The following is an 18,613-nucleotide window of genomic DNA, read 5'->3' as shown; positions in this document are numbered from 1 at the left end:
AGCAAGCAGGCTGCTAGGTACGCCGGTGGGCTGCCTCCGCGGGATGCGGGTGGCGTCGCGGTGGCCGAGTCCACGGCCGGACCCCCAGGACCTTTCGCGACTCTAGTGGCTCTCAGGAGGCTTTCACTTCTCGGTGGCGGGGCCTCTTGCAGTCTCGCGGCTGCAGGCACAATGTAGGACAGGAGGACACCCCCCACCCCTCACTCCGCCGCACAGCCATGTCTACAGCGGAGGCTGCGGCGACGGCACAGGCCCGGGCACCCGGCAGCACGATCAAGTTCAGCAGCCCTCTCCAAATCCCGGTAGTCGGGGTGGTGACGGAGGACGAGGAAGCGCAGGTATGGCCAGGTGTCTGTGCTTTGGAGGGTGTGAAGGCGGGGGCGGAGATGATGCCTGGGGGCAGCAAGGGAGGAAACGGGGGCCTGAGGGGAAACCAGGGGAGCCCGGGGGACTGTGGTTCCAAGCTCAAAGCTGATCCCTTTGAGAACTGCGCCGCCTGCGAGGGGACTTGGCTGTCGTCGACCAACCTGTCTGGGGACTCGTGTCTCGAGGTCCTCCCGGAGCGTCCCAGTAAACTGAGTAGGCAAGGTTTGGCTGCTTTTCTTCGAAAAGTGTGACCCCACGAAGGACCTGAGAGGGAGGGAAACATTCTTAGCGAAAACTTGGATTTGATGACCCCTTTGTTTGCACTGGGCTTTTATATGTAGATCGCTGTTATCGTGTGATGTTCTTGATATCGGGGTAAATCCTCCCGTGTTTAAATTTGCTGCTACCAAAACCTGCACCTGGAGGGGAGGGAAATACTATTAAAATTAGAAATTTAGCAACATTTTTATATGAAATTGGAAGCTGGTTAGAAGTGCGTCGGAGAGAATTGGGATCGAATAGAATTGATTTATTGTGCTTGTATTTGGTTTTTAGTTTACTCTTTGTCTTACAAAACTAGTTCTTTGGAATTTCTGTTGAGAAATTTCACTTCAGAACCCTGGCTTGGATCTCTACTCATAGCGAGGGTGTTTAGAAATTCCAAGGCGTTTGTTTCATACTAGGGTTCCATTGCTCTTCCCCAGAGATCCATGATCAAGCCTTAAATTAACGTGAATTCTATGGAGGAAATTTGCCCTACCTCCTCACGCTGATGGTGTGGGGCTACTATGGGAATTCCCAATGAGGCTTCACAAGTCTCAGGCTGCGTCAGGAACCTTGTCTCCTGCGTCCACATCCTGGAGGCTTGGAGAGTTCCTTAGGAGAGGCTAGTTGACTGGGGACCTCTTCTATGGTGGGAGTAGGGTTGCACTCTCTGAAGAGGGCCAGACATTCAGCCCACAGAGAAACAACACTTCTGCATGAGGAGGAGCAGGTGTTAGGGGAATTTACCTAATCGGGTTTGTGGAAGTATTCCAATCCAGGTGCAGATGATTTTGAGGAACAACAGCTGTCCCTTCACTCCCAAGGCTGCAAGGGGGCTCAACACTACTGCTGTTCTCCCAGGCATGGGGCAAAACTGACGAGTAGGTGAATTTGGTATCTGATGGCTGTCATTCTTCCTTTACTTGGCATTAAAAAAAAAGAAGGGATGGGGTCTCAAGGTTATAGGAGGCAGGCAAGAGTGGGCTAAAAAGAAGAAGAAAAAAGGGGAAATACTTTTAACAGGCTGTTGCCAAAATAGTCCACAATGTATCAAATAATGCAGAACAAGAATATGTGTGTTTATTTTCTCCCTTCCCTTTCCCTTTCTTTTCCTCTTTCATTACTGCCTCTTCTTACAGGGCCTAGGTTTCTGCTCCAGGAAGAAATCAGTTTGTATTAATTAAAGTTCCTACCCTGTTAATAACTGCTTCTAGGGATATTAACATTTTTTATAGTACTGAAGAAAAAGGCAGTTTCTAGCAAAAGAAAGGAAATCGAATAAAGACATCTTAGAGCTGGGAGAAATGGTCTCTAAGCCTTCCTGGGTTTTGTTTGTGGTTGTTTTTACAAATGAGGACCCTAAGGCCATGAGAAGTTAACCGAGAGTTACTCAGTTTCTTTACTGGGAGTGGAGTCTAGTGCTCTTTGCCACTTAAAATGATAACCTTTATAGACCTCTGCCTTGGAACTCGAAATTTTTCCAATCTTTTCAAAGCTTTCCGTATTTGCAGCCTCCTCCTCTTCCTACAGTGACAGTACAGTATATCCTAGTAGCTAAAAGTGAGAATGTGGAGTCTACCTCAATCCATTAAGCCAGCTGCATCATGTGCTTGAGAAATCACAAATTGTTCACCCTTTATATATTTCCTATTTATTTTAATGTTGTTCCTCTTATTATAAAGAATCAGAAGCCCTTTGGAGCAGTGATTATTCAAAATTTAATGTGCATTTGGAGCACCTGGGGAACTTATTAAGCGATATAGGTTCTAATTCTGTAGGTCTGGGTGGAGCCCTGGATTCTGCTTTTCTAACAGGTTTTCAGGTGATGCCATTGCTACTGGTTGAAGGACTCCATTTTCCACTCAGAGTAGCAACACTTAGTGTATCATAGCTGCAGTATGGTATGTACAGTGTGACAGTTTCACAGCAGCTAACTCCTGGAAAGCCATAGGAGATGGTTTTACATGGACTCAGATTATAAAACAAAGTAAACAATAACAACAACAATAAAAATTCCAACCCTCCCCCTGCCAGGTCAGATGATATGGTACCAAATGGGGCTTTAAAAGAACTACTTGTTCTCCTTTTCTGTCACCACAATGCCTCAGTCAATCCTGGATTAATGTCACATCCTTTGGGTCTCACCTCTTCCTCTCTTTTCACTCCATTCTCCATAAACACCACATTACCATCCTCCTTGCTACCTCTGAGTCCCGCCTGTTCTTTCTTTCAGGCTTCTGCAGTAGCTCCTTATTGCTTCCCTCACTTAATACCATTACATTGACCAGATCACTCAACTCTCTAAACCTGTTCCCTTTTCTGTAAAACAAGCCTGTACTAGATGAGTGTTCCCCGCAAACTTGGGTGACCATCACAGTCATCTGAGGAGCTTTTAAAAAAAAACCTGTACATAGCTGGGTCCTTCCTTAGATTTACTTAATCATAATCCTTTAAGTGATTTTTAGCCTCAGAACCACTGAACTAGATGGTATCTAAGGGGTTTGCCGTCCTCAAAGTGCCTCAGGTCCACTTCTTGTCCTGTTTGCGAGGTTTCCCAGTGTATAGTCGGTACTTTATCTGTACCATGTACTCTGCTTAGTGCCACCTCCATGAGGGCAGAAACCTTCCCTGTTGTTTTTTTCTGTAGTGTCCCCTATTATCCCCCAGTAGCACCCAGCACAACACCTGGTACACAGGAGGGGATATTAAATATGTATTGAATGAATGCCCTCCCCTTTTTTCTGAATTTAAATCTTACCCTACCTTCAGATCCTACCTCTCCACCATAAAGTAACCCCCAATAGGACAAACTTCCCATTCATTTTCACTCTCACAGACCTTCTTCTCATAAATGGGTGTAGTCCTTGGTCTGAGTTTCTCACCTAATTATCAGTTGTTTTATGTTTGTTACTATTTCATTTGTCTTGTTTTGTCTCTCCCTCTCCTTAAGTGTAGAACATATATCTTAATACTTGAGTGTCCCTCCCCTCTCAACTCTGAGTTCAGAGTAGAAATTTAAGTCCTCATTAGTAGCTGATAAAGCCTTCTGTGTTCCAGCCACACTGGCCTCCTAGCATCTCCTCAACCATGCCAGGTATACCCTGCCTAAGGGCCTCTGCACTTGCTATGCCCACTGCCTGGAAGTTTTCCCCTTCTTATCCATGGCTTGTTCCCTTACCTCCTTCAAGACTGCTGAAATTTTACCCACTCTGTGAGTCTTTTGCCGACCACTGCTTAAGCATGCTAGCACTTTCTACTCCCGTTTCTCCAGAGCGTTATCTTGCAATACACTGTATAACTTATTGTCTCCCCCAAAGCATATCAATTCTTTATAAAAGCAGGAGATTTTTTTGTTTATTCAATACCATATCTTCAGCACTTAGAACAGTGACACAATGGAGGCACACAGTAATATTTGTAGAATAAATATGATTGCGATTAGTTTTTTGTTTTCACTTGCATAGTATCATGGCTGAGCTTCCTTGCCCAAATTTGCTTTCCCTCTGAGAACCTGCACAATCTGCTAGTTGATGTCATATCCTGCCACTGTCTGTAATACTGCCATGGGCTGTGTCCTTAAATTGCCTACCCCTGCTTTGGAGTAATTGCTAGAAGTAGCCTCTGTGGTCAGCTGAGAAGTCAGGCAGAGAATGAAGGTGCAAAGAACCAGTGTTTCTGCATCAGACAGCCCTGCTAGCCCATATACTAGCTATGTGACCTTAACAAGTTAGATATCAGGGCCTCAGTTTCAACAACAGGGATAATCTATCTTCATATGGTATATTTGAGGATTAATTAAGATATAAAGTACCAGACACATTAATGGACCACAATAAATGTTAGATCCTTTCCCTATAACTAAGTATCAAAGGAGCAGGACTTTCCCCCTTTGAAATGTTCCTTGGTAAAGTGGGAAAATAAGTTCATTCTATAACTTGACGTAAGTGGAGGTCTGGTTTTCTTCAAAGCAGTTTATTAAGCTTTTGATCTTAAAAGGTTTTGTTAAATGTTTTTACAATTTCTCCATAAACATCTTATGATGATAATAACAGCAATTATTTTTATTTTTACATCCGTATGTTCTCTCTTCTACACCCTGCCTGTGTGATCTCATTTACCCAGACTGTTCCAATTATTACTTTAAGCCTGTGACTTAGAAATCTCTGCCCCAAATTTAACTCATCTCCAGCCTCAACACAAGCTTCTCCCTCCAGCATCCCTGTCTCAGCAAATGGTGCCAACCACTTATGTAATTCCTCAAGCGTGTCCGTCCTCCTTACCTTTTCCTTCTCTTTCCCACCAAATCAAATCACTCATAAGGTCCTGCTGATTCTGCCTCCTTGATGCTTTTCATTCCATTCATTGTGTATTCCGATTGCCACTGCCTTAGTCAAGGCCTGAAGTCATAGACTGGTCTCCCACCTCCAGTCTAGATCTTTCCAGTTCAGTCTCAGCAGACAGAATTATCTTTTTTATTGTTACCTTCCTCTGGTTAAAACCTGTGGAAATCAATGAAGACCACCCTAGTGAGAACGAACAGGGGCTTGCTGTTCAGAGCTTGCTATAGAAAGAGAATCTGCCAGCATTGCTTACATTTAGCAGAGACTCCCAAGGCAGGCAAGGGAGCTTTACAGTGAATAAAAGGGAGGCTTCTATATTGCTCTGGTTGGAGGCTGTTGCCTTGGGGAAGCTGGAAGTGAGCCAGCTAGAAGCAAGGCAACCTGTGTGATTGATTTGGGAAGCATACTTGTCTTTTTCTGGTTGGCCCTGAGAGACAAATTGGGGTAAAAAATAGGGAATCTGACAATCATTGACCAGATACTGACTTTTCTGAGCCAGTTGCTGCAGAAGTTGTGGTTTGACTCCCCAGGTTGGTTACTACAGAGGTTGTAGGACAGAGTTCTGTTGCTAGATATAGTCTGGCCTTTGTCTGTTTTTATATCCAGTCTCTCAAACCATTCAATAGCTTCTGATGATCATTAGCATAGTATACAAGGCCCTCTGTAAAATGGGGTTAATAATAGTATCTACCTCATAGAATTCAGTTAGTAAATTCATTTAGTGCTTACAGCTGTACCTAGAAATAGACTTTGTCTAATAAGTTTTACCTATAACTATTATTGTTATTGTCATCATTATTATTCATGATTTGACCTCTACTTACCTTATCAGCATCATCTGTAGCTACTATCCTCTGAACTATCTTCTCCAACCTACTGAATGTCTCACCAGTTCTGTAAATGCCATGTTTTCTCTTGTCTCCAGGCCTTCACACGTGCTACTTCCTTTGCTGCATTTCTCAAACCTTCAGTTCATCTCGCAAATCCTACTCCGTCTCACCTCTGCTTGAAGATTACTTCTTCCAGGAGCTGTCCCAGATTGCCATCCCATTCCCATTCGCATCCCTCCTCCCCATACCATTCTGTCCCCATCTATATAGTTCCAGAGCACACCTCTCAGCCAGATTGATAGGTACCTGAAGTCAGGGCAATGCGTTCCCCACACCTAGCACAGTTTCTGAAATGTCGAAGCTGCTTATAACTATTTATAGAAGGAGGAAAAGGCTAAGGGAGGGAGGGAGAGAGGGAGAAACCTTAAAAATATAATATGTGCCATGCAAGTAAAACACAGGGTAACATGAAGTAGTAATATAAGATAAATTTAGAGATAATACAAGATAAATCTATGCTTTAATCTTTATACACTCTTTCTTGGAAAAGTTATACCTGCTCATTTGGGGGAAAAAATTCTGAAAATACATACAGGTATTAAAAAAAAAATTTTTGCTCTGACATTTCAATATCTTTTACAACCCTCAAAGCCAATATTGCAGAAAATCGGAAAATAAAAACTCACTATATATATTTATTTCTCTGAGAACACAGGAAGAAAAAGGACAACTGAGGTAGTGGCAGATGGCACTGTTAAATCCCAAAACCTTAGAAGGCAAAATTCTATTTATCAAAAAACTTTGTAACAGTAAATTTAATAATTTAAACAATTTAATAGTAAGATGTAACAATCTTAATGGTAATCATAATACCAAGGATAAATAAGTATATAGTAAATCCTTTTTTTCTTTTTTTATACAGCAGGTTCTCATTAGTCATCAATTTTATACACATCAGTGTATACATGTCAATCCCAATCACCCAGTTCAGCACACCACCATCCCCACCCCCGCACGGTTTTCCGCACTTGGTGTCCATACATTTGTTTTCTACATCTGTGTCTCAACTTCTGCCCTGCAAACCGGTTTATCTGTACCATTTTTCTAGGTTCCACATACATGTGTTAATGTACGATATTTGTTTTTCTCTTTCTGACTTACTTCACTCTGTATGACAGTCTCTAGATCCATCCACATCTCAACAAATGACTCAATTTCGTTCCTTTTTATGGCTGAGTAATATTCCATTGTATATATGAGCCACATCTTCTTTATTCATTCATCTGTCGATGGGCATTTAGGTTGCTTCCATGACCTGGCTATTGTAAATAGAGCTGCAATGAACATTGGGGTGCATGTGTCTTTTTGAATTATGGTTTTCTCTGGATATATGCCCAGTAGTGGGATTCCTGGGTCATATGGGAGTTCTATTTTTAGTTTTTTAAGGAACCTCCATACTGTTCTCCATAGTGGCTGTATCAATTTACATTCCCCCCAACAGTGCAAGAGGGTTCCCTTTTCTCCACACCCTCTCCAGCATTTATTGTTTTTAGATTTTCTGATGATGCCCATTCGAACTGGTGTGCGGTGATACCTCATTGTAGTTTTGATTTGCATTTCTCTAATAATTATTGATGTTGAGCAGCTTTTCATGTGCTTCTTGGCCATCTGTATGTCTTCTTTGGAGAAATGTCTGTTTAGGTTTTCTGCCCATTTTTGGATTGGGTTGTTTTTTTTTTTGTTTTTGTTTTTTTTTCGGTACGTGGGCCTCTCACTGTTGTGGCCTCTCCCGTTGCGGAGCACAGGCTCTGGTCGCACAGGCTCAGCGGCCACGGCTCACGGGCCCAGCCGCTCCGTGGCACGTGGGATCTTCCCGGACCGGGACATGTAATCTACATGTAATGTCTGACACATTTATATTAACATATTTCCATGCAAATAACCCAATGAAAGTTTAGTATTAGTTGTTTGTTTGTTTGTTTATACTGCATGTTCTTATTAGTCATCAGTTTTATACACATCAGTGTATACATGTCAATCCCAATCACCCAATTCAGCACACCACCATCCCCACTCCACCACAGTTTTCCCTCCTTGGTGTCCATACATCTGTTCTCTACATCTGTGTGTCAACTATTGCCCTGCAATGGGTCTTGTTTTTGTATCCATTCAGCAAGCCTGTGTCTTTTGGTTGGGGCATTTAATCCATTCACGTTTAAGGTAATTATCAATATGTATGTTCCTATGACCATTTTCTTAATTGTTTTGGGTTTGTTTTTGTAGGTCATTTTCTTTTCTTGTGTTTCCCACTTAGAGAAGCTCCTTTAGCATTTGTTGTAGAGCTGGTTTGGTGATGCTGAATTCTCTTAGCTTTTGCTTTTCTGTAAAGCTTTTGATTTCTCCAACGAATCTGAATGAGATCCTTGCCAGGTAGAGTAATCTTGGTTGTAGTTTCTTCCCTTTCATCACTTTAAGTATATCATGCCACTCCCTTGTGTCTTGTACAGTTTCTGCTGAGAAATCAGCTGTTCACCTTATGGGAGTTCCCTTGTATGTTATTTGTCGTTTTTCCCTTGCTGCTTTCAATAATTTTTGTCTTTAATTTTTGCCAGTTTGATTACTATGTGTCTCAGCATGTTTCTCCTTTGGTTTATCCTGTATGGGACTTGCTGCACTTCCTAGACTTGGGTGGCTATTTCCTTTCCCATGTTAGGGAAATTTTCGACTATAATCTCTTCAGATATTTTCTCGGGTCCTTTCTCTCTCTCTTCTCCTTCTGGGACCCCTATAATGCGGATGTTGTTGTGTTTAATGTTGTCCCAGAGGTCTCTTAGGCTGTCTTCATTTCTTTTCATTCTTTTTTCTTTATTCTGTTCCGAAGCAGTGAATTCCACCATTCTGTCTTCCAGGTCACTTATCTGTTCTTCTGCCTCAGTTATTCTGCTATTGGTTCCTTCTAGTGTAGTTTTCATTTCAGTTATTGTATTGTTCATCTCTGTTTGTTTGTTCTTTAATTCTTCTAGGTCTTTGTTAAACATTTCTTGCATCTTCTCGATCTTTGCCTCCATTCTTTTTCAGAGGTCCTGGATCATCTTCACTATCATTATTCTGAATTCTTTTTCTGGAATGTTGCCTATCTCTACTTCATTTAGTTGTTTTTCTGGGGTATTTTCTTGTTCCTTCATCTGGTACATAGCTCTCAGCCTTTTCATATTGTCTACCTTTCTGTGAATGTGGTTTTTGTTCCGCAGGTTGCAGGATTGTAGTTCTTCTTGCTTCTGCTGTCTGCCCTCTGGTGGATGAGGCTAAGAGGCTTGTGTAAGTTTCCTGATGGGAGGGACTGGTGGTGGGTAGAGCTGACTGTTGCTCTGGTGGGCAGAGCTCAGTAAAACTTTAATCCACTTGATTGTTGATGGGTGGGGCTGGGTTCCCTCCCTGTTCATTGTTTGGCCTGAGGTAACCCAACACTGGAGCCTACCTGGGCTCTTTAGTGGGGCTCATGACAGACTCTGGAAGGGCTCAGGCCAAGGAGTACTTCGCAGAACTTCTGCTGCAAGTGTCCTTGTCCCCACGGTGAGCCACAGCCACCCCCTGCCTCTGCAGGAGACCCTCCGACACTAACAGGTAGGTCTGGTTCAGTCTCCCCGGGGGTCACTGCTCCTTACCCTGGGTCCCGATGCGCACAGTACCTTGTCTGTGCCCTCCAAGAGTGGAGTCTCTTTTTCCTCCAGTCCTGTCGAAGTCCTGCAGTCAATTCCCACTATGCTTCAAAGTCTGATTCTCTAGGAATTCCTCTTCCCATTGCCAGACCCCCAGCTTGGGAAGCCTGATGTGGGGGCTCAGAACCTTCACTCCAGTGGGTGGACTTCTGTGGTATAAGTGTTCTCCAGTCTGCGAGTCACCCACCCAGCAATTATGGGAGTAAATCCTTTTTGATTGTTAATTTTTGAAGTAAAAATCATATTGAGTAAATAAACTCACTCAGATACTTATTCTGCAGACTTAATGTTAGAACGCTTAACTGAAAATTGGTTTTGAAAGAGATTTCTTGAGATCAGAGCATGTGAGTTTGTAATTGTGAAAGGAAAGGAAATTCTAGCGCTAAGAGGCAATGGAATAATGACTGTGTAGAAAGGTGACTATGTAGAAATATGGAACAGTATGTATTATAGATTTAAAAATCAGAATATACAATAGTGTTAACACTAAGTGAAATTATGTAATGTATTTATACATGTAAACAAAAACAGAAAATAAAATATTAAAATACATATATAAAGCAGAAAATAATAAAAATGTATTTTGATGATAATAAGATTTTTTTCTTTTTGAATATTTTTTATTACATCATCTTTTCAAACAGTTATTTTAAAGTAGAAATAAGTATGAAAGCAGGAGAGATGGGAAGAAGGAAACAAGAGACTGGGATAGCTTAACCCTTCTAATAGGAGTGAGCAGTATTGATATAACATTTGAATTAAAGAAAACGCCATGCAGCAAAGCATTAATCCCCAAGATAAATATAGCCCAAACTGCATTTAGAATTTTGACATTTTATACTATCATAAGTACTTAAACTTTGGATAACACCTTCTATTTCCTTCCCCATTTACCTACAAATAACTTATATATGTTACACCCAGTGTTTGGTGCTGAGGATGCCAGAAAACAAAAGTCTTCCCTCAAAGTAAACTTTGGGACAGGGGATAAGGATGTAAACCATTTTAGAATAAGGTGATGGGAACTGTGATAGATATACATTCAAAGTGCTATGGGAGTACTCAGGAGGGACATTTGTTGTATCCTTTTTCCTCCCTTGGGGAGGTGACACCTGAACTGTGTCTTGAAGGACCTGGGGAGGTTAACTAAGGAGACAGATAGGATTGTAACAACATAATGAAAACAGAGGAGGGGGTGAAAGGCATTAGTGGAGAGTCATTGAATGATTTAGATGTGTTGTGTTCAGATTTGGGTTTTATTTGTTCTGATCAGAGGGTAGAACCGTAAGGGTGCAAGACTAGAGGCGGGGAGAACAAACAGCAGGAAGCCTTCAAAACTGAGTGAGAAATGAGAACTGAATATATCATTAAGATGGAGTGGGCCGGATACTATAAAACTCTTAGAGGAAAACATAGGCAAAACACTCTTTGACATAAATCACAGCAAGATCTTTCTCAATCCACTTCCTAGAGTAATGAAAATAAAAAGAACAATAAACAAATAGGACCTAATTAAACTTAAAAGCTTTTGCACAGCAAAGGAAATGATAAACAAAATGAAAAAACAACCCTTAGAATGGGAGAAAATATTTTCAAACAAAGCAACTGACAAGGGATTAATCTCCAAAATATACAAACAACACATGCAGCTCAATATCAAAAAAAACAAACAACCCCATCATAAAGTGGGCGGAAGACCTAAATAGACATTTCTCCAAAGTATACATACAAATGGCCAGAAAACATATGAAAAGATGCTCAACATCAGTAATTATTAGAGAAATGCAAATCAAAACTACAATGAGGTATCGCCTCACACCAGTCAGAATGGCCATCATCAAAAAAATCTACAAAATATTAAAAAAAAAAAAAAAAAAAAAATCTACAAACAATAAATGCTGGAGAGGGTGTGGAGAAAAGGGAACCCTCCCACACTGTTGGTAGGAATGTAAATTGGTACAGCCACTATGGAGGTTCCTTAAAAAACTAAAAGGAGAACTACCATATGACCCAGCAATCCCACTCCTGGGCATATATCTGGAGAAAATCATAATTTGAAAGGATGCATGCACCCCGATGTTCATTGCAGCACTATTTACAATAGCCAGGACATGGAAGCAACCTAAATTTCCCTTGACAGAGGAATGGATAAAGAAGTTGTGGTACATATATATACAATGGAATATTACTCAGCCATGAAAGGAATGAAATAATGTCATTTGTAGAGACGTGGATGGACCTAGAGATTGTCATACAGGGTGAAGTGAGTCAGAAAGAGAAAGATGAATATCATATAATATCACTTATACTGTATGTGGAATCTAGAAAAATGGTGCAGATGAACTTATTTGCAAAGCAAAAATAGATTTGCAGATATAAAAAACAAACTTAAGGTTACCAAGGGGGGAAGGGGGAGGGTGGGATGAATTGGGAGATTGGGATTGACATATATACATGACTATATATAAAATAAATAACTAATGAGAACCTACTGTATAGCACAGGGAACTCTACTCAGTGCTCTGTGGTGACCTAAATGGGAAGGAAATCTAAAAAAGAGTGGATATATGTATATGTATAACTGATTCACTTTGTTGTACAGCAGAAACTAATACAACATTGTAAAGCAACTATACTCCAATAATAATTTTAAAAAAAAGATGGAGTGGGCTCAAGAAATATTTAAGATGTAAACTCTGTAGAACTTGGCAGTTCCTGTTTTCTACTACAGGTGATGTAAGACTGCTGGGATAGGGGATACCTGGTTCAAGAAGGCGATCACCTACCTGTAGTTTAGAAGCTCGTCTTATGTATATCTGCATAGGCAAACTCAGTGTAATGTGTATGCATGAGATATGTAATATGTATGAATGAGATCGTTTTATTTTCCAAAGCATGGAAGTGCTATTATTCCAGATGCTCTCTTGGGCCTTTCGGGACTAAGAAATTTAAAGACGTTAAGATTGTAAAATATGAAGGTGGGAGGTAGATGCAAGAGGGAGGAGATATGGGGATATATGTATATGTAATGTATAGCTGATTCACTTTGTTATAAAGCAGCAACTAACACACCATTGTAAAGCAATTATACTCCAATAAAGATGTTAAAATAATAATAATAAAGAAAAATAAAATGAAAAAAAAAAGATTGTAAGGTAATACTAGAATTCAAGAGGTTTGGGGGGGTTCACTCCAAAATTTATTTACTCCTATAAGTCTCATCTGCTTTTCATTATCCCTTACTATCTTTTTGTCATAAGATATTTTTAAGTTGCTAAGAGATAATGCCATATAAAAATAGTGTGTTTGATGTGATTTCTTGTTTCTCATGACATAGAATACTATGAGTTTTATGTTTTTTAGGGTGTTTTCAAGCCTATGGACCTAAATCGTGTCATCAAACTCCTCGAAGAGACTGGTAAAGTAAGCTTTGAGAGAAAATTTCTCTATTTCACTTAGAAACTGTGATTTCCCTGCAAGGTAACATGTATTCCCCTAAATATGTCTCATTTCTCTCCTTTTGTTGAAAACATTTCAAATAGTATATGTCTCATCTTGAAGAACTATTTAAATTTAGTATGAATATATTTAACCTGGTAGGGAGGCTGGAAAAGAATAGATTTGATTACATGGGATGGACAAATCCATGGTGGATATAAACAGAAGAAATCATAAGAGTAAAGAAAGACTGATCTAGCCTCTGTTCATAGCTTATTACCAAGTAGGATATGGGCACAAGGGTAGAAAAAGTGTATCATGATGTAGTACTTAAAAATTTCCTGATAAGAAATTAGGATATGTACATACTCATATCCAGTCATAAGTAATTTATTTTGAGAGAACTCTTATACAGAATGTAATGGAAATAAAGATACAAGACTCAAAATTGAAGTTTAGGCATTAGGAGAAAGGATAATAAATGTGTATGCATACATGTTTATATGACACTCTCCTGATGTTACCCAAGAATTGACTGAATGCCTAAAAAGCCACTATAAAATTACTACAGGATGAAGATTGCATACTTTCAGTAAGTGGGAAATGGGCTGACCATGGTATAGCAGATCAAGACAATGTCCTGTGATTAGCAGGTGCAAAAATTTAGTCATTGTTTTAACATTTTTTAGTCTCTACATTTTTACATAGAAAGAAGAAAAAAACACATTAAGAATAATGACTTTATAAGAATAATTTCTCTTTTGTTGGCTATGATTATTGTGAAAGTTATTTTTAATTGTGAATATATCTGCAGTTTTTAAAAAAGGAAACCCAACTATGTAGAGCTCCTACTAGCTGTTAAATAATAAATATGTGTGTGTGTATGTATATGTTCATACATATGTCTATATACACAGATATACACACACACACACACACACACATATACGCCACAGTTTCTCACAAACAAGAAGGTTAAAAGAACAGAAATGGGGGCTTCCCTGGTGGCACAGTGGTTGAGAGTCCGACTGCCGATGCAGGGGATGTGGGTTTGTGCCCTGGTCCGGGAAGATCCCACATGCCGCGGAGCGGCTGGGCCCATGAGCCATGGCCGCTGAGCCTGCGCGTCCAGAGCCTGCGCTCCGCAACGGGAGAGGCCACAACGGTGAGAGTCGAGGCCCGTGTACCACACACACACACAAAAAAAAGTGATTCAGTCATGAAAATGCATCAGTATACAGAGTTTTGCTTTGCTTTGTTTTGTTTTGTTTTAATTGGCTGAAGATATTTAGTTTGGGCCATTACATTGGGTATATTTTAGAGGTTAAAAATACAATTTCTGGAGGCAGATTGTCAAATTTGACTTCTTACATCACCATTTATTAGCTGTGTGATTTGGGTAATTACGTAGTGTTTCAGCTTGAGTTTCGTATTCTGAAAAAGAAGGATAATAAAAGTACCTCCTAATAGGGTTATTTTGAAGATTAATGAAATGATATGTATATACCTTGCCTAAATGGTACATGGCATAGAAAAATGCTCAGCATACTTCAGTATTATTAATATTATTTCTGGAAACAATTAATGCTTTTATATTAACCTAGTTTTGATTTGCAATTTCTTATTCAAATATAAATGGTAGTTTATTTTTACCTTCACTGTTTTATGAAACATTTTTAATGCTTACATTATAATATAGTAATTTAAGAATTACTTGATAACATGTCTACTCTCTTTTTACACTAAGGAAAATTTTTGAAATCTCAACAGAATTAATAACACAAAAGAACTAAAATAGATAATTTGTTTTAGGATGATTTAGAAGAAAAACAACTTAAATCTGTCAAGAAAATGGTGCAGTGTTATCAGAATGGACTTGTATCCTTTACTTATATGTGTATGTTTGTTTTGTTTATCCTGAAATGGGAGAATTTTTATTAGAAAACGCATTAGCTTCCTATTGTTGCTGTAACAAATTACCAAAAACTTAGTGCCTAAAAACCACATAAATTTTTTGTTTTACAGTTCTGGAGGTCTCACTGGGCTAAAGGCAAGGTGTTGTTGGCAGGGCTGGTTCTTTCTGAAGGCTCTAGGGGAGAATCCATTTCCTTGCCTTTGCTAGCTTCTAGAGGCAGCCTGCATTCCTAGGCTTCCTGGGCCCTTCCTTGAAGTAGCATCACTCTCACCTCTACTTCTGTCATCATATCTCCTTCTCTGACCCTCTCCTGCCTCTCCTTTCCTTATAAGGACTCTGTGATTACATTGGGCCTACTTGTATAACCTCGGATAACTTTCCCATGTCAATGCTTTTAACTTAATCACATCTGAAAAGTCCCTTTGCCATGTAAGGAAGGTAACAGTTACAAGTTCTAGGGATTAGGACAGGCCATTATTCTGTTTACCACAGAAAATATCTAACATTTTGTGCTTTTTACAAACTTATATTTTTATCAGAGATATAAATTTGAAGAAACAGTATAATACAATATTAACTGTGCAGATAGTGTCAGTTTCTATAGACTCAGAGAGACAGTTTATGTAGTTAGCAGGGCCAAGTCAAAGTCTTGTTTCTACCAATTTACTTGAGTATTTGCACTGTTGATAAGCTTCTTAACTTTTCCACCCTTATAAAATAGGGATAACAGCCCCTTATAAGGTTGCTAGGAAGACTAGATGAGATAATGTATGAGCAAGTTCTTGATAATCTGTAAAACATTCTATAAATATGTTATCCTCAATGAAGATACCACCCTGATCAGAATACGTAGAAACCAGTGTGTCTCAAAACTATCTGTGATTAAGAACCAGTTTGCTGTTGGGGGTTGTTTCTTTTTTTTTAATCCTTTGCATATATATGCTATTGTAAAAATGCAATGAAATTGTCACAGGAAACTCACTTTCTGCAGTTATTTTTCCACAGACTGGTAACATACAATTCCAGAACTGGCATGGTCCACAGACCACACTTAACAGTAGTATTGATCTAACTAATCTCTAACAGTTGTCCAGTCTGGTCCCAAGAAGACAGCAGTCTCTAATATTATCTTGTTCCAAGATTTCAAAACGTCTTAAGCCTCCGATTCAGGGAAGTGGTGTCTTATAATTTTATCTCTTTCTCACCTTATTTTAGCCTTGTTTTGTATGGATTTGTTCAGTCAGTTACCTGAGGGCTTGTCGATATCAAGCATTGTTTACTGGTAGCCAAGAAAGTCTACTAGCAAGTGATTTCTTATCTTAACCCAATAACTCAATACCTCCCTTATTTTTTCTTCTTCAGGCTAGAGAGTTGGTGGCAAATGACTGTTTCTGAATGCCTTTAGTAGGCTGGGTTTAGAGGTTATAACCACATAAAGCAAACATAAGTTAGAGAGGTATCTTGATCATTTCTCTAGGAAGTTAACAGAGGTTTGTATTTCTAATATATCCAGCTCTCCTATCTTTTTCTAAGAAGCTCCTAGAGACTAGAAGTGATCAGATTCAATCAAGAAGTGCAAGTCACAGCTACCATGTCCCCTTAACTGTATTAAAAAACAAAACAAAACAAAAAATGTGAAATTTGTTTATGTACCAACTGGGTTTTTTAAATAGGTAAAATAAAAGGTGCTTTTACCTGAAGATCTAGAGAGGGTACATTTTGCTTTCATAAACTAGTCTTAAATAAAATTTTCAACCAATTTAAACCTTAAAAACAAGAGCACACACCTGAGTAATGTTAATAAAATAACGCATAAAAGTAAGGTAGGTTTGGGTTGCTTATTCCCGAGCAATATATGTTTTGTATGTGGGTGGAGATTAAGGATATAATTGAGCCATTAAGTTAGTTTTGTTTTCAAAGTATTATTACTCATTGCCAATAAGTTATTGTTCAACTGAATATGTGGTGTAGTAGTTGGTAGTCAAATTCTAAAGATGTGGTGAGAAGAGAAAAAAATATTTTGAATAAGAGGTTACTGAGACAAAAATTAAATAATATTCCTTAAAAAACATGGTTCTGTTTTCCTCTTTAGATTTCAAAATTGGTATAATTAAACCACATTTAACAAAATAGATGGAATTCTATAGACTTTTCTTGACAGAAGTGCTGTAAAGGATATTTTAATAAAAATCTTAATTTTATTTCTTAACTAAAAATATTAAAGCCCCTAAGGGATTTAGCACAGATATTTAAAATTCTGAATCTGTGTGCAGGAAAAATTAAAAAACAGCCCTATTTTTTAGAACCTGCATGTAATATCCTAAAATTATGTGGGTAAGTTTTTTTTTAACTTTGTTTTATATTAGCATGCAGTATTTTCTGTTTTATTTTGTCTTACAAAAATATTATGCATTATGGTATAGCAAAGTGATACAGAACTCAGGACACTTCACTTGATCACTTGATTCCAGCAGCTGGTATCTCAAAGGTAGTTCATTTTATTTTATTGTAGTCTGAGATTGCTGACCACAAGAGATTAAACTGTAAGTATATTTGAATGTTTTCTCATAATAAATTGCTCTCAAGTGAATGATAAATGTGAGATAAAACAAAGAAATAATATTTTTAGAGAATCCTTGAGAAAATTTATGGACAATACTTAATAGTTTCTGCCTAGTTTTTTTTCTGTCTCTCTAAGAAATTTGACTCTCAAAGACATGAGAGTCAAAACGTTTTATTTGATCTTCCAAATTTGAATAAAGAATGATTTATCACCAAATTATTTTTGGCATATTTTTTTCAAAATGTAAATTAGAGATCAGAATTATAAAATTTATATATTCCATCCTCTGTACTATTTTTTCTTCAATGATTTGGGGGAACTAGCCACATAGTGGCTAATCAAGATGTATATTAAAATATATGTTTTTGGTTTTCAATATAATATGGTAGAAGAAATTTCTTAAACAAGGAATAAACTTTTCTGACAATTTAACCTTCTAAACCTTTCTACCAATTTACTTTTTAAATAGTGAGTTTCTTTTAATATATAAATAATAGTATTAGTAGGACTATGTATATATGGTAGGTTTATCTCTCACTTTTAGATTTAGTAGCAATAATATTTGCAATTTTGTAAGTAATTACATTTAAGATTTTGTTATCTGAATAGATGTTCAAAAAAAATTTATTGAATGCCCTTACCACACCTTACTTTTTAATAGAGACCATGAAAAATAAAGAAATAAATTATTGCTCTGATGCTCTCAAGGAACTGTAATGTACTAACTGGAAATTATTGTTATATTGATGTGAGATAATATTATGTAAAACACTTTCAGATTTTGAGGCTATGCAAGTCTTAGAACACCAGATATGCAAGCATTACTTTCAACATCAGTACTCCTACAGAGCTCCACCAAGAATTGGTTCTCTATGAAAGCTGTGACTGAATGTTTCATTGCATAATATGAGAAATCTTTTGAAATGCACTCTTCACTTTCCTTCATATTTCATAATTACTCACATCATTTTTTTTTTTTTAACTTTCCTAATTTCTACTTTCATCGTGCATTTTTCCACACCACACCCTCACTTGATTCTCTTTTCAGGACATTTTTGGGAGATAAAAACATAGGAAATTAAAAAATAAAATCAAACCCTTCTGTTTTGGCCTCTAAGTAGTATGTTTCTCTCAGTGCATCAGAAGTATAATGCTTATTTTTTTTCATAACCTTTTTG

At 38.4% G+C, this 18,613-nt stretch overlaps 1 protein-coding gene across 1 annotated transcript in view; it reads left to right on the top strand.

Moving 5' to 3' along the window:
• Nucleotides 1–218: 218 nt before the first annotated feature.
• The window catches only part of CFAP69 (cilia and flagella associated protein 69), a 64,720-nt gene continuing 46,325 nt past the window's right edge, over nt 219–18,613 (top strand). The window contains exons 1-4 of the mRNA XM_065883556.1: nt 219–338; nt 12,883–12,942; nt 14,770–14,835; nt 17,097–17,206. Coding sequence (XP_065739628.1) covers nt 219–338; nt 12,883–12,942; nt 14,770–14,835; nt 17,097–17,206 — 356 coding nt within the window. The remainder of the gene's footprint in view (nt 339–12,882; nt 12,943–14,769; nt 14,836–17,096; nt 17,207–18,613) is intronic.

The sequence above is a fragment of the Phocoena phocoena genome, chromosome 9 (assembly GCF_963924675.1).
Source record: "Phocoena phocoena chromosome 9, mPhoPho1.1, whole genome shotgun sequence".
NCBI classification, from domain to species: Eukaryota; Metazoa; Chordata; class Mammalia; order Artiodactyla; family Phocoenidae; genus Phocoena; species Phocoena phocoena.
Note: the sequence above shows the minus strand (reverse complement) of the source record. Positions and strands in the feature narration are given on the sequence as shown.